The following is a 16775-nucleotide window of genomic DNA, read 5'->3' as shown; positions in this document are numbered from 1 at the left end:
GATGGTTCAAAGTTGTTGTTCATTTGTCTCCCCAGATATTTATTTATCTATTCTTTATGCGGAGACCTCTGCTTCTGGCTAGCTTCCACTTTGGCCTTCAGCCAGAGATGTCACACGTCAGCAGAGAGTTGCGTCATCAGCATATGAGCGCATTCTCACAAATATTAACAAGGTCATCAATGGAGGCACTAATGCTGCTTTATTCATGCAGAAAATCCCTCAAATTACAGAGTGCAGATGGAGTGCACATATTTAATCTTTGTTAAGATGATGCCTAAATGTAAACTAAAGAGGAAGGTTAACAGAGGAATCTTACACTCATAAACTGAATGTTTGACTGAGATTAGCCCTTAAAGGTGGACTATGTAGTTTTCTTGTAAACAAACACAAGTTATGTTTACATTCAGTGTCTCTCACCAAAACTCACTGTGTGTATCCCAGAGGTCCAAAGCAAAGCCATCAAAAAAAGAAAAAAAATGATCTTGTCATCCATAACTGCTTGTAGGATATACATTATTGGTAACAATCACTCTTTATCTAACACAGAACAGACTTGTCCTTAGCTTACATTTAAATTTGTACTTTGATTTACGTGTTAAAATTGTATCAAAGTTAGTGGCAGAAAGTGAAACACATTCATTTGGAAATGCATTTATGTTATGTCACATTTTATTTGCTTCACAAATATGTATTAGTATCTAAAGGACAGTATTCAAAGTCACATAGTTTTTCTTGGTATATCAACTGGCCTTTGAAAAAGCTGCCCTTCCCATATTGAGATTTATTATTCACATCTTAAGGACCCTGGCAAACATTTTCTCTTTGGTCTAAATGCATCACATTTTAAATCAGTTAGATGAAAGCATCTGTTTTGAGTGCTTATTACTTGCTCCAGCGAAAGACAGTCCTTGTGCTGGTAATGACTGCACTCTCCAGTGTGGGTATAGCATTCCTCATTGATTTGAATGTATAATTAGCATAATAAATACTTCTGTCACATGTGAAGACTTCTTTCGTGAGGCAATCATCGCAAAGAGCAAATCAACAGTTTTCCCCTCTAAGAAGCAGCCAGCAAGAATATGAACATAATTTTGCTTTCATAACACGAATATATGTGACATACACGTATACGTACCGTTTAACAGTGCAGTCTAAGAGTGGAGAAGTGATAGTTAAGAGCGGGCTGTGTAGAATATGTAATCTGCTGTCCCATAGCTTCGTCTTCACCCGTGCCAGAGAGGGGAACAGCATGTCATTATTACAGGCCAATACACACAGCACACACTGACAGCAACATGTATATTGGCATTCTTGTGTGCATTGTAAACAGGCTATGAATACAATTTCCCACAATGCAAGAACTATATGTCCACTGAGGTATAAAATGAAAATGTCCTATTTTCTAGTTCAGGATAGTAGTAAATACTTCCCCATTTCAACTGAGGAGAACATTTTCAGGGCCTGCTCATGTTGGATATTGGACAATTGTGACAGTAAGGATAGAGATGATGACTGCAGAAATAGCTTTCTCATGTAATCATTGTTTTATTGGGCATAGTGTTGCTTATTGTCTTTTTCTGATATCATAACCCCATTTTGTGACCCAATACATGTATAACCCAGTTCCTGTAGTATTTTTTACCATTCGGTTTATTTCTTCAATGGAGGGAAACTAGTGGAAGCTTTGCTGCTTCCTTATTTTGTGTTAAATGTTTCAGAGCTTTGCCTCACTACAATATCAAAGCTCTACTTATTACATGTATGATTCTTATGCTTATTCCCTGTTGCGACCTTTCCAACATGATAACCTGACTGGACTCGGTGGCCCCAATCTGTTACTTTTGTCATTCCCTTTTGGCCCTTACCACAGATGTCATGTCCAACTGCTGACCCTTGAACTTCTGTAATTGCATGTACACACACTACCCCACTTACTACTACCACTGCTACTCCTACTATCACTACAACTGCTACACATACGTAGACATGTGCTCCCACAGCACTGCTAAGCGTTGGAAAATGAATTTGCCTGATGATGGAGAGGGTGCATTATCTGGCGGTACAGTAGAGTGCGTGTGGCCCGAGCAGACTAGCTGTCTCTAGCCCCCAGAATAGGAGCGGCAGTCTCCTGGGTCCTGGTAGGAGAATGGGCTGAAGCTGCAGTCTAATTCATCACAGCTCCACAGGAAACAAGCAATTGTGGGGAGGCTTCAGGAAAGAAAGAAAAAAAAAGGAAACCAGTGCAAAAGACACAACAGCTCTCACTGGACTCGGGCAATTCCCCTGGTCACTGCAGTTGCCTGCCTCACTGTCAACCTCCTCATGACTTAAATGCTGAGGCAGGGAGAGGAGAGAGGTGAGGAGAGGAGAAACAAGGAGTGGAGAGGAGAAAGGAGAAGAAAGGGATTGGGAAAAAGAAAAGCAATTCCATATGGATATGTAGATGATATTACTCAGTGGTGGGAGGATTCAGTGTGTGATGTAGAGCATATTTACCTTTGCATTAGCATAAATCTCAACGCATGTTATGTATATACTGGATGTGATTGTTTACCCTATCCGGACCACCTCTCATAGGGGGTTCTTTAACTGAGGCACCAGATTGTGAGGATATGGCATGCTGAAGGGTTTCCGTGACAACCTGGGCTTTCTGTCCAATCAGGGCTAGGGTTTCCAGATTGAGAGGTGGTCCTCAAGGGAGCTGTACTTCAACAAGCTTGGATGCTTTGCCACGGAGCAGCCCTTTTAGAGAGACCATCACACAGTGAGATTCTGCTCAAAATGGGTACTTTGACGTTCCCGGCATAATTGGAAACACTTTTCAAAGGAGGGTCCTTTTAAAATGCATTGAATGAGAGGACAGGGAGCATCCAATTTCGATTCCACTCATGAACCAACCTGCAGCTGCCTTTCAGGCGTGTACCATATATGTTATGACCCACCCATTTGTCAAACTGCCAACTGTTGTTATTTTGTCTTTTTTTATGATATATAAAAGTAAGAGGCATCTTTGTGTTTTTGCGACCTGCTCGTTCAAGCAAATCTCCCTCTGTAATCTCCTTCTATCTAGTCCAGATCTTTTTCTTTTTTTTTTTCCTCAGAAGTTGCATAGTGGTTTCATCATCTTGAGCAGTAGGAGCCAGCAGGGTATCGCGCAAACACTACAGACAGGCTCATTTTTCACAGGTTGACTTCCCAGCCATCCTGCAGGATGTGTCACGACAAACGGCGGATATGTGACAGACTCACGTCGCACCCGTGTCCTTGCATTAGAGAGGAGATGCAGCGTAGCTCGCGGTCACAAGCTTTGTGTGTGTGTGTGTGTGTGTATGTGTGTGTGTGTGCGTGCAAGTGTTTACTCTTTCTACGCAATAAGGGAGCATGTCTCTGTGTACACTTATCTATGTCTTAATACTTAAACTGTTTTGTAATGTCAGCAGCTTGTAGATCATGATCCGGTAACCGCAAATCTTTTTTTTCCCCCCAGCAGGCCTCAGTTCTCCACCAGCCAACATCACCACCTCTGCCGTGCCCAGCATCGTCACGCCCATCGTCAACGGATTCACCGGCATCCCTCATCAGCCCAACGGACACCCTGCCGTGGAGACCGTGTACACCAACGGCCTGCCGCCCTACTCCACCCAGAGCCCCACCGCTGCTGACACCCTCCAGCAAGCCTTCACCGGGGTACAGCAATACACAGGTGAGAGCCAGGAATGCTTTGTTTACAGTGCTCTATTTATAGGGTTTTACAGTCAGCTGTAAATGCTAAATAAGTAGCAGCAAGGAGACAATTACTTAAGAGAGACTGTACGAGTGTGAGTATTCAGATAGTGGAGGATGGCGCCTCAGAGCATACCATCAGAGAGCCTTTGATTACACATGTTACGCTTACGTGATCGACCTTAAGCATCCTTGACACCATTCTCTGCAGGATCCACATTTTACACCATCTGTACTTCTTTCTATCCCTCTCTTTCCCTCTGTAGCGATCTACCCCGCCACCACGCTGACTCCCATTGGCCAGACACTGCCCCAACCACCCCAGGTCATCCAGCAGCAGCAGCAGAGAGAAGGTGAGGGTGAGAGAACATTATTACTTTTACACTTCACACATCTCATCCTGTGTAATAGATATATATAAAGAAGATGAGCATGAGAGACCAATATTGCTTTTATGCTGTACACACCTCATTCTGTGTATACATATATTAAGAATGTGAGTGTGAGAGAAGAATATTACTTTTACACTGTACACATCTCATTCTCTGTAATAAAGCGGAACAGCTGAGAGAGCAATATTACTTAATGCAGTTCACATCTCATCTTAGGTAATGGATATATAAAGGATGATAGAGCACTGTTAATACAACTATATTATACTGTACATCTCAAAAATAAACAAGTTATACATTATCCACATAGGCCCATGCTTTTTTCATCTGTGAGAATAGTGGCATTGCAACCCAGACGGACAAAATGAATGAAAGTGCGTAGTAGTAAGGTTGCACGTGGGGCAGAGTAGGACAGAAGAGAAGGATTTGAAGATATTGAAATAACAAATTGTGTAATTTACAGTGAATTAGTAATAGCAGATTTTTGGTATTGGTTATGTATATGAACTACCTGCCACAGAGTGATTGAAGGCTATATGTAAAGTAAATGCCCCCTAACAGCCCCTCACAGATTGCAGGAGAATGAGACAGATTTATAATTGTATTACAAAAACGGGGCTTTTGCAGCACATGAATCACACTACTGATAGTTGCTAGTTGGATTCTCAGTATCCATACAGTATCAGACAATCAAGGCAATTGTTTCAATTGTTTTTTGTGTTTTAAGAACAGAGATGTTTAATCACTGATAATGTCACAGATGTCCTGGAAATCTAATTCCACTTATCTTAATTCAGTTGACCTGAGAGACCGCTTACATAAAACTCCACATTCACAGTTGAAATAAGTTCTCAGCTTAATTTAATATATTCTACATTTATTTTTGGAGAACTGCTCCTGCAGTACAAATACCATGTGAATATAAAATATATGAATAAATGAGCAGCAAATTTTCAAAACATCCATGGTGGCAAAAGTATGTTATTCAAATATCAGGGTAATGTCAGTCATTGTGCCAAAGTGACAGTTATATGACTAAAATCAATGTGACTTAAATTAAACCAGACAGGTGGTCTAGAGAACCACGTATAAACAACAAATGTTTTTATGTTATTATCAAGGTATTGTCACTGTTTATGATAAGAGTTTGACTTAGTACACACCACACACACATATACAGGCTTATAACACAATAACTTAATTCCAAACACTCTTCCTCTCTCTCTGTCTAGGTCCGGAGGGTTGTAACCTATTCATCTACCACCTGCCACAGGAGTTTGGAGACAATGAACTCATGCAGATGTTTCTGCCCTTCGGCACCGTCATCTCCTCTAAAGTCTTCATGGACCGGGCAACCAACCAGAGCAAGTGCTTCGGTGAGTTATTCACTGCCTCTCGTACACAGCTATCAAGTCCGAGACACACAGTTGTACCATTATGTAACAATAAAAGACTTTTTAGCTGACATGTTCTCAGATAGAGCTCTGTGTTTTCTCAAGGTAAGATCATGCTTGTTTGTAGATTTTTTTTTTGCCGTTCACATTAAACTGCATGAATGCCAGGTCTGGATGCACAGGCCTCTAAGATATCTACAATATAAAGAGATAGAGAGGAATACAAGGGGGAAAAAACTCAATCTCTATTTAAATAAATACATCTGAGGGAAATGCATAACAGATGTTTTCAGGAGTCAGGCACACAGCAATGTGATTTGAATAGTTTTTTTGCAGTTTTTTCAAAATATTCAGACATTTGTGGGTGTAAAAACTCACAGCTAAGGCGTGAAACTTCTTAGTGAAAGTTACACATTCACAATAATGGAAGCTTTCTTTAATTATTGTCATGCTGCTCACTAAACATAAACTTTTGTAAAAAAAAAAAAAAAATTCTTTTGCAAAAGAAAATATTTGGCTGCAGATTCTGATAATGTTTTACAGCACACAGACATGAAGAAGTGAATGATCTTGCCCCTGACTGACTGACCTGAATTTACATCTTGATGACTGTTGTGTTTTGGCATCAGCACTGTGGAAAAAAAAAAAAATGTGATGAATACATTGTAGCCAAACTAGCCATGATGTAGTCGATCACGCTCCACGTCCTTGTTTCTGTTGGGCAGCTGTGTGACCTGAAAACCTTGAGGTGCTGTCTCAGCATCCGCATCACCGTTCTGTAACCCTAATATCTGTCAATACCCTCCCTGCTGAGGCTGACACTCGCACCTCCACGCCTCCTGTCCCATTTAGCTCTGTCAGCCTACACATACCAACAAGCCCCGGGGCTTATAAAAACTTTGAGGAGGCAGGCTGGGATGCTGGGGGTGAGGGGGTAGGGGTGTCGGGGGGGCAAAGGACAATTATGGATCAGCATTTGTTTTCACTTCAGGGAACCACAGAACCCTGTGCAAAATTGATCGCCAGTCCTGTCTCCCTTGGGGGACTTAATAACATATAAATTCATGAAAGAAGACCTATTTGCTGTATTGACTTATACACTATGCATTTACAACATAATGTTAGGCCTGGGGAAGGAGGGGGCACACTGGTGTAATTAATCTGGAAAGGAGAAAGAGGGGATAAACTTAGATTGATGGTGAGCAAAAGACAAGGAAACAGAGAAAGAGAAAGCAGACTCGTAATGTGTGACAGGACTGAAGGGAGGGCTCGGAGCTCTCAAGCCTGCATCTCCTCTCCATCTCATCTCCGCTCCTCCACAGCCCCAATGTGTTAACCTGATGGCAGGTTAGCAGGTCACCTCCTTTCCCTGCCTCTATACTTTCTTTATACCTCCATTCAGCCCTCCTCACTGGCCAGCCTTCACCCTAATGGGCCAACCCAGAGCCAAGCAGGCCAGGCAGACATCTCTCCCAGGTGGCTGTGGACGTGGAGAGGCTCCTGCTGTTTTTCATGGGTCATCGACTGTTCCTAATGACACCACAGACACAGGGGAGCGCATCAAGCGGAGAAACACTCCACTGCAGTTTCTGGTCACTGAATTCTCAAGGCTTTATTTTTACACATGATGGAAACAGGATGTTCAGCATGGGTTTGAGGAGGGGTGTATCTTGAGGAAATGCACTGAGGGGGTTTTTTTGTGTCTGAGGCAGACTTGTCTCCTCATGATGAACTATGTTTGCTCTTGTTTTGGTTGAACTACTTTGTACAGTGACTCCTGCTCATTCATTTTTGTATTTTGGGATTTCTAGAGGTTGTCAGAAAGCTCCGATGAAAGAACATTATTAAGTTGAAAATATTTATACTGATGACTGGATGGAATCTGCCAATCTGATACAGATCAGATTGATTATTAAACATTTTTAAAGAAGGCACCTCCATAATATATCCAGTGTATATTTGCCGACACTCATGTCTGTGTCTTCCCATGTTATCAGTATTTTCAAAGATGGACTCACTATTATCAAATATGGACACATTTATCTTTTCTGCTGTTTATTTATTACTAAAATGAAGTTGAACTAGTGATTAATCCTATCTTGTTTTATTATATTATACCCATTTGCACCCTTCTAACATTTAAAAGTCTGTCAACCAGGAGAAAACATCACAACAGTGATGGCTTTTAATAGCACCCCCCCCCCCCCCCCCCCCCCCCACACTTGTTGCACCTGTAGTCCCAATAAGATCTGTTATTTCAGTTGCTGCAAAACTGGATGAGAAGTTGTGCAGCTGCTCTTCATCCAATCTGAACATGTTGGCTTCTATTGTGGACATATTAAACTATAAAAACAGACAAAAAAAACCAACAACTTTCAAGCTTATTTTCATTGACGCTATCTCAGACTCCCAGCATTTGCCAGTCAGCACACACAAAGGCACTGCCTGCCTCAACAGCGCCATCTAGACTCCATGTAGAGCTAGACAGGAACAGAAACCCCTGCAACACCTGTGTGTTGTAGACGAGGACGATCAAGCAGAAAAAACACTGAGAGATATTTGTTTATGTGTCTCACCTGTTTTCTTTTTTTTTTTTCAAACAGGCAGTTGAGTCTTGTATTAAATAGCATCCTTTAATATTTACTCACACTTGGCTCATTCCCTTTAGGATTAATGAATCTGTTCTTTTTGACAGGTTTTGTGAGCTTCGACAACCCTGCTAGTGCACAGGCAGCTATTCAAGCCATGAATGGCTTTCAGATTGGGATGAAGAGGTTGAAAGTCCAGCTAAAGAGACCGAAGGATGCCAGCCGCCCTTACTGACACAGCCTACCTTTAGTATTCATTGCAGCAGCACAGGTGAGTCTACAAAGTGTCAAAGCACTGTAGCTGGTTCAAGATATAGATCCTAAACATTGTGTCTGTTTAAGATGAAGATTTAACACCAGTTTTAATCTATTTGAGTATTAAATATGCTGTATGTTTGGCTAAATACTTTAAATTTGTCCAGAGTTTGATATCTGCAGACATGTAGAAACTATAAGGGTTTATTTCATATGCGGCACAGCAGGCATATTAATTATGGGAAAATCTGTCATCATCGTGATTGACAAAGATGGATTGGTATGCCAGTGTGGGTTAGCTCTCTCCAGACCATTACACTGATATAATAGAGCCATATTGAACTATCCAAAGTTTAAAGAAATGGATCTTTCGAATGACAGTTTAATGAGCAGTGAGATCTGAAATTGCCTTTCTGTTCTATTTTTCAGGTTTTAGAGGACACGTGAAGATATCTCGGAGGAGTTAAACTTTTTTTCTTTGAAAGCAAAATATGTTTTAAAAAAATCAACACATAAGGAATTTTTGAAGACATATCAGCATTTACTTATGAAGATATAGGTTACGGCAGAAAAAGAAGATGCGAAAGAGGAGGCACTTCACCGTGGGGACTTAACAGTAACAGATGGCACAGTGCAAGAAAGACGGGAAGAAAAAAAAAACTGAAAAAAGATGAGACTGAACAACAGAACTTTTCTTGTTGAGACTTGAATTGTTAATTAAGCAACAAACTAACAAACAAAAAAGCAGCAACAACAAATAGATTTCTATATACATATTATATACACATATATATAAGGAAAGAGGCGCTTGTGGCTTTTACTGTACTGGACAAATGAGGGTTAAAACTTGAAGATCAAGAAAAACAGTGGAAAAAAAGAAGCTATTCTATATGTCCACTGACAGACTTTCTTTCTCTTTCCCTCTTTCTCTTATTCTCTCACCGTCTCAGCAAGCGCAGAACTATGACTCTTGGAGGTCACTGAGGTTTCCATTAGCAACAGTAGAACTGCAAATCTTTCACCCCTAAGGGACCAAAGGACCAAACATTTTTATTGTTCTGAACAGTAATATATAGTATTAATGATACTAATACTACAAACTACTACTAATAATATTACAATGTTAAACTTAAGAAGAAATACTAGCTTCAGGTTGAAAAAAAGAGGAAAGGGGTTTTGGTTTCTTTTCCTTTTACATTTATAGCTACTGGGTTTTGAGAATATTAAAACAAAACAGGAAAAAAAAATGTATAAAAAATAAAGCTATACTATTTTAGTGGCGTAGAATATGTGGGTTAGACATTGTTCCGGGCATGTTCAGATATGTTCTTTTGCCACTCATTACTTCATCTGCTTCACAGCATTTCATCTCGGAGGTGTGATCTGTTTGTGTTATTGTGTCGGAAGAAGAAGAAGAAAACAGTCCTGTGGTGCCAAAATGTGAAACAATAACCGCCTCTCAGAGCACAGACCTACAGTGTATTTAGCCATGTGACACTGCTGTCTGTTCTTTGCGTCGGCTATGGCGGCACGTCGCTATGCCGTAATTGATAGTCATTCTGATCTACGCCAGAAAGAGTCATTCCATGTCATCATTAAAGCCGAGATATTACAGATAATCTGACCATAAAGCACTGTGGTAAAAGTGCCACCCGGCTGAGCTGGATACGCAGCAGTAAAACAGCACAGCATCTCTAACTGCTTAATAAAATATACAAATGAGCTTGACAGCAGTTGTAAAAGTTTCCATCGGCGTGTCACAGTGGCCCCTGCCGGGTCGTGCCCTCTCCCACTGCCAAGCTTCTCCAGCTGCTCTCAGCAGGCGAGAGCAGACTCCCCTCCTCTTCTCTCCACCCCTCTCTCTCCTCACCTCAAGTGCCAGCATATCTCTCTCTTAATAGGGACCATCAGTTCACGGGGGCCGAGTGCTAACCCACAGCATAATTAGGATAATGATAATATTGATCAGATGGGGAGCGGCACCGCAGGGCAAGAGATGCACAATCAATTACACATTGGCATTTTGAATGAATTGACTGAGTGACAGAGTTCATTTTTCTCTCAGTGGTTGGATGGCAGGGAGATGCAGCACTGTCTGTCTGTCTTTTACTACCATCCGTAGTGTCAGAAGTTATCTCAAATCTTGACAGAGGCAGCACGTCCTGTGGGACACTTAAATATATGTCATTATTGGAAAGAAACTAAAAGGCTGAGAGGTTTTACGTGGCTGTGACAGGATCTGTGTTTGGTGTTTAGAGTAGATTGTATGAGTTCTTCAGTGAAGAGCAGCTGTATTTTTTTTTTTTTTTCCAAAGGGTATAATAGCACAGTATGAGCTTGTACACGGTGAGGAACAACCTGGCATTACCAGCCTTAGGAGGTCAAATTAAGAGCAAAATGATCCATCAATTAGACAGCAGCAGGCCTGTAAGTGTAGCTGCTACAGCTGCTGCTGCTTCAACAAGAAGACAGCTTACCATTAGCGCCGGTCACACATGGCTCCTATACAGTGTGGTCACGACACATCTCGCCGTATCAGATATGACTAATTAACTAAAACTTGCATCATCCATGCTGATGCTTTCACAGAGGCACATAGACACACGCGCAGTACATCCGAGATGAAATCTGTTTTTCATTAATCCTTTGCTTTCACTGAATCGCCTTTTTTTTTTTTTAAGTCTCAGCTTTGTTCCATTAACATCCACTCTTTTTCATTTTAAAATTCTTCCAGCATGCCATTCATTTACTCAGTTTCTGAAGCAGCTTGCCTCTCGGGACTCTGTAAAAACCTCAGTGCTCCGATCATCACTGTAAACTTTAGACACATCAGTGCTTCAGTCATCGAATCACAATGCCGTCTTCTGAAAATATGACTTCTACACTTCTGTAGTCCGGTACGAGAAATGTCATCACCAGAATGGCTTCCCAGGTCCTGATGCCTTCACTGAATCTACTGTAAATCCTGTATCAGTATTATTAGAAAGGAGATGTAAGTTTCAGTTGACCCACATTCACTGTATATTGTTCTGTTGCAGAAATGTTGAGGAGACATGTTTAAGAATGCCTTTTTTCATCATGAATTGCCAAATTTATGCAAGCATATCCACTGCATTTCCTCATCAGACTTTACAGACATGTGCCGGATTCCTTGAAAAGTGTAGTGGCTTAAGAAGATTTCTTATGAACAGGCCTATGCTAATTTTCAGGATATATTTATTAGTAGAATGAAGTATTTGGTTTTGTGATATAGTACAACCTTTTAGGGGGAGGGTCAGACCAGCCTGTAATGATATACAATAGGATTTTTCCACCCAGCAGCTTTAGGAAGCCGTGATATATGCCCTCCTTTCCCCCGGCCATACAGGGCCTTATAAACCCGCTCAAAAAATCTTTTCTCATGGGATTTCAACTGGAGAGTTTTTTGAATTATTAAAATCAAATTAAATTTGGCCTTCACAACAGCTTGGGTAACGCAAATTAAAGATGCCAGCTGTGGCTGAAACGTAATGAGTTCGAAAAGATGTTGAGTTAATTTCATTCTGCCAAAATTTGATTAAACACAATTAACACTGTGAAGTGAAGTTTTGTGGAGGGAGACTGTTTCCAACCCGAATGACTTGCAGTTGTGTATGTTGTACATACAGTAGGCCTTTATATACATATCGACTGTGAAATTCAGAGAAGGGAAGAGCGAGCAATGAAATGAATGAAATTCAAGAAAACAGTCTTGTTGTTTTCGTAATCAACATAGTTGAATGACCAGAAAATCCACTTTTGACAAGGTTTTTAAAAAAAGAAAGGAAATTCCCGTTCTAATGAAGCTGCATGTGGTTGAGCTAAAGTTGATCTTTTTACATTGTTTTCACTCTTGCATCCATTTTTGTCTTTTTTTTTATGTTTGTCATCCTACCATGGTGCCCTTTCAATCTCTGAGCATGCTCAACGGGGGCTGGGAGGGTTAAAGATTATGAATATGGTACTACTCGTATTAACAATATGATTCTTTAACTATGGTTTGAATGCTAAGGATAGTAACTTATTATAAATATGAAATCTGTATATTATGGAAAGTCAGCACAGGACCTTTCTTTGGGTACATATAGGTTAGGGTTTGTAATGGGGGTGGGGTTTGGGGAGGGAGAGGGTTTTCGCTTTATAAAGATGTTTAAATTTCTGGTTTTCTCAGCACAAAGCAAACAAAAACATATAAACAACAGTACAGAGTCTGTGAAGTAGACTTTACTGACATACAGGGCGCAAAAGAGGAATCTCAGTACTATTCTTTAAACCTGGAGGAGAAAATGCTGTTTACAGGTTGTTTTTCTTTCTTTTATTTTTTTTTTTAAAAAGGAGAGCGCCACCTGTTTTTGTGGCAGCGTCAGTACAGCATGGATTAACTAACAGGGAAAGCAGTATCTTTTTATTAAAAAAGAAAAAACTAAAAAAAAAAAGACTAAGTGTTCTGTATTAGCCTGAGAAACCAAACATTTTTCCCCTGTTGAAATTTCTTAATACTTGCTGCTTAGATTACTTCATATTAATGACTGATGATTTAATAATTTTATAATTATCGGGTCAAGTATGTAACTTAATGTTTATTTATTATTTATTTATTTATTTATTTATCTATTTATTTTGCCTCTTCTTTTATTTTCTTTTTATTTATGGTTATGGTAAGATAAAGATATGTATCAAAAAGAAATGCTTATTGGGGCTTTTCTCTCTTTCTCTCCTTTTTTTCCAATTTTACAATAAAAATTCAAACTGGATGTTTTGTTTTCTCGGGGTTATGTTGTATTTGAATGGAGTGTGAAACCAAAATGCAAAGAGAGGGGGAGTTGTTGCACAAGGAACCGCTTCCCCTCGCCTGTCTCAAGCACTTTGAAAGTTTGCAGGGTGTTGGCGACCTCTCACAGCTCACCACCTCGGAGTCTGTCGCTGACACCTTAAGTGATGAAACTGTGACGATGTCATCTTTGAAAGATAACTGGGTTACTGCTACTGTGCACATCTGCAGCTTCAGCATTTTAAAATATTTGTCATGTTTTTTTTTTGTTTTTTTTTGTGGTGGGACACATACTGCATGACATGAGGCGGTTTGCAGGAGTCTACTTTGGAATTCAGACTTCATAAAAATGCTGGAAGCTTCAGTGGTGGAAATGTAACCCATTTCATACTCATATGGAAAACTCAGTGGTGCAGTGTGTAGGATGATTTAGATTATCTGTCACTGTGGAGACTGGAAGCTCGTTGCTTTACCGGTTAGCAGGTCACCTGATGCTGCTGCTCTGCTGCAGGGAGACACGCTACAGCTGAAATGTGTGTCAGGACACATATGATGGGATCACAGTACAAAAACAAAACAACAGCACATAAACATCAGACACCTCTCAGTTGGGAGGTATCATGGATCATATGAATATAAGAGAAAGACAACTAACATTATCATCCTGACAAGCAGGAAGCAGTAAATTGATATAAAGAAGGCATGGAGTTATCAGTCAAGTTTACATATAGTAACTACTGCTTTGTTTTGATGTCAGGAGCATAAATCTGATACAATATCTGCAGACAGCTGACTTGCCCCCTCCACATACACCTCCTCCTCATACATCAGCAGTCACTGTAGCAAAAGAAGCTGTGATGCCACATTGAGGAGCAGAGAGACAGATGTGAAAAAAAAAAGAATGAGGGGAGGAATGAGGGAGGGAGGGAGGGAGGGAGGGGGGGACAAAAAAGTAGAACCACTGGCTCATGAAATAAATTGTCCCAATTACAATAAAGTGTGGCTCTTGGTCAGCGTGCACGGCAGGCAGTTTATCTTTATTACAATCAGTTAATGAAAATCAATCCCCCTCCTGATAAACTCTTATCTCCACGGCCTTTGCGCGCCCCTCGTGCAGGGAGATAATAAATTAGGGTAATATTGCCTTTGATGAGGGAGTGAATTGCAAATTATTGTAACTTTCCAAGATTTATGATGCAGATGCTTAATTTCCGAGCTGGGTTTTTCAGGGCGTCAGGGTGCCGGGGGGCCATTTGTTAAAAGTTTGGTGACACAGGCTCTTTAATAAAAACACACACTCAGACAACCAGGTGTTTTCAGTTGCTCCCCACTGTTACAGTAGCACAGGAAGCAATGCTGTAATGGCTAGGAACTTGTAGAATTTTGCAGGTCGTTTTCCTTAGACGTGGTGTTTTACCTTTCACGGAGAATACATATGAAGAGGCAGAAACCCAGGGGATGCAACGTGTTTACTAAAGTAGGACTGCCAATCATACAGTGTTATTCCCCCCCACCCACCCCCCACCCCAAATCTCTATCACAGAAGCCAGGAGCGTATGATTTGATATGTAGGTCATCCATTCTGGAGTGAGCCAGTGGGTGAGATATGTCTAGTTGCTTGCTGTCACTCTGATTATTGAGGAGACACAGAAGGATTGAGTTGGTCAGGTATGAGAGAGCCTGCGGTGTGAGATAGCTGTATAATCGCTGCGTCTAGAGCTGTCTAAAAACCCACACACACTCTCACACAAACTCCCTGAGAAATGAGTAACTTCTCGCTCTCTCTGTTCTGCGGCGGTGACCCATGTAACAGGGTGTAATGTGTGTGTATGTTAAACGTCTTCCACTCGGCGCAACAATCAGACTTTGAGTGCATCATTAAGCAAAATGCTTCGGCGAGAAGGTTATAGGGGTTCTTACGAGTCATCAGTAACTGTGGGAATAACGCAAGCAGATCACTTGTGAAAGTGAAGGCAAACACAACCTCACAAGAACAACTGAAGGAGTTTATAACTGTGGCTGACAAACATCCCACGAGCCATTGAACGTGCATACTTTTGCATCAATAAATCTACAAAGACTCTAAACTGATGCACATTTGAATGTTTTTTTTTATGTGCAAGATGTTTTCTGCAGCCATTATTCCTTCACATCAAGCTCTAGATTATCTGTTATTAATAATATTTCCAGCCTCGGGTAAAATTCTCTCTCACTTAAATAACAGTATCAAAGTAATTTGAATCTCAATGAACACTTGATCATCTTGTGATGCAAAAGTCTCTCCTCATCAAGGCCACCTCATTTAAGTCTGAGGAACATCTTGCATTAAGACACCCATCAATCTATCCATTATCAATCAAGGAGAGGACTCACACACCACTATCTATTTATCTTGCCAAGTGCTCTATTAATATCAAATTAATTTCCCCATTGAGAGTATCAATCACTCAAGCACTTTTTTTCCTCAACTCATTATCTTGGTAATTGTCCTTGTTTACAGGGGAAAGTCAAGACAGGATGGCTCAAAGAGGGTGGACGAGCAATCTATACAAGCGTGAGCAGTTTCCTGCAACTCAACGCCGCATCTTCTTTGCTAATACTTTATATGGACAGGACTCCATGAAGAAGAAAAAAATGTTAGTCTCAGCAAAAAAAGAACTTTTCAATGTCAATATACATTTTTTAAAGGAGTTTCCAAATTTCAAGTTGTCAAGAAATCCCTTTCAACTGTGTGAGAGGACGCTCTCACATGGGGTTATTATATAAGGCTGGTGCTGCCTGACAGTGCTGTCACATGGCTGCATCTCAACAGATGACATGAATCAAGTCGAGGCCTAAAGCTTTTTTTTTTTTAGCTTTGTTTAAAACTATAAAGCAAATAGAGTCTCATCATCGCAGTTTACAACTCAACTGAAAACAAACAGTGAGAGCGAGAAACATTGTGAGGTGAACCAAAGGGAGATGCTTGATAAATGTCATCAACGCCAAGAAAAACAACTTTCAAAAGGTCCAGTTTTGCCCTGTACTGCTCGCAAGTGACACTGTGTTTCACTACTAATCCACAATCACCTGCCTCCTTATCTTCATCCTTCTCCATCTCCCTGCTGCCCTCCTACTATTAGAAATTAGCTGATGAAGTCACCCAACTTGATTCAGGATATCTGCAATGTGCTTAACATGTAATGGGTGAAAATGGTGACACGATTCATTGGATGTCTTCCAAACCACGCAGCTCACTGGTGTCTTTATTTCAAGAAAATGGGACATGGAGCGATAAAGTATTATTGCATGAGTGGCAAACCATGCTCAAAGCAATATTAGGATCAAGTTACTTTAAACGCAATTCAGAATATAAATTTAATCTACATCTGCTAATTATAGAGCATGAATTGTTAATGTCTTCATAAGGAGCGTGCAGGGCCTCTCTTGATTGCATTTTTGATGGCGATAAAAAACTGATGATGTCCCTCTCTGTAATCACAGCACTCATTGTTCAGATAATAATGCGAATATCAGCACCCTGTGCTGTTGTTGTTGACTCTAACCTGGTGCTAACCACACACTAAATCCTATTTGGAGCCGTGCAGCGCTCTGGCAGACAAAAGCAAAGCAGCAGCCAGCTCAGCACTCAGAG

The 16775-nt window shown here is 40.6% G+C and overlaps 1 protein-coding gene across 11 annotated transcripts in view; it reads left to right on the top strand.

Annotated features, from left to right (window-relative positions):
• The window catches only part of celf5a (cugbp, Elav-like family member 5a), a 192057-nt gene extending 179125 nt beyond the window's left edge, over positions 1–12932 (top strand). For 9 of the 11 annotated variants that reach the window (XM_042415895.1, XM_042415896.1, XM_042415892.1 and 6 more), the window contains 5 exons: positions 3488–3703; positions 3990–4082; positions 5348–5491; positions 8205–8368; positions 8782–12932. In XM_042415895.1, coding sequence (XP_042271829.1) covers positions 3488–3703; positions 3990–4082; positions 5348–5491; positions 8205–8332 — 581 coding nt within the window. In that variant the 3' untranslated portion in view covers positions 8333–8368; positions 8782–12932. The remainder of the gene's footprint in view (positions 1–3487; positions 3704–3989; positions 4083–5347; positions 5492–8204; positions 8369–8781) is intronic. The other 2 variants (XM_042415893.1, XM_042415894.1) reach the window with 2 other exon arrangements.
• Positions 12933–16775: the final 3843 nt, after the last annotated feature.

This window comes from Thunnus maccoyii, chromosome 7 (genome assembly GCF_910596095.1).
Source record: "Thunnus maccoyii chromosome 7, fThuMac1.1, whole genome shotgun sequence".
In the NCBI taxonomy this organism is placed as follows: domain Eukaryota; kingdom Metazoa; phylum Chordata; class Actinopteri; order Scombriformes; family Scombridae; genus Thunnus; species Thunnus maccoyii.
Note: the sequence above shows the minus strand (reverse complement) of the source record. Positions and strands in the feature narration are given on the sequence as shown.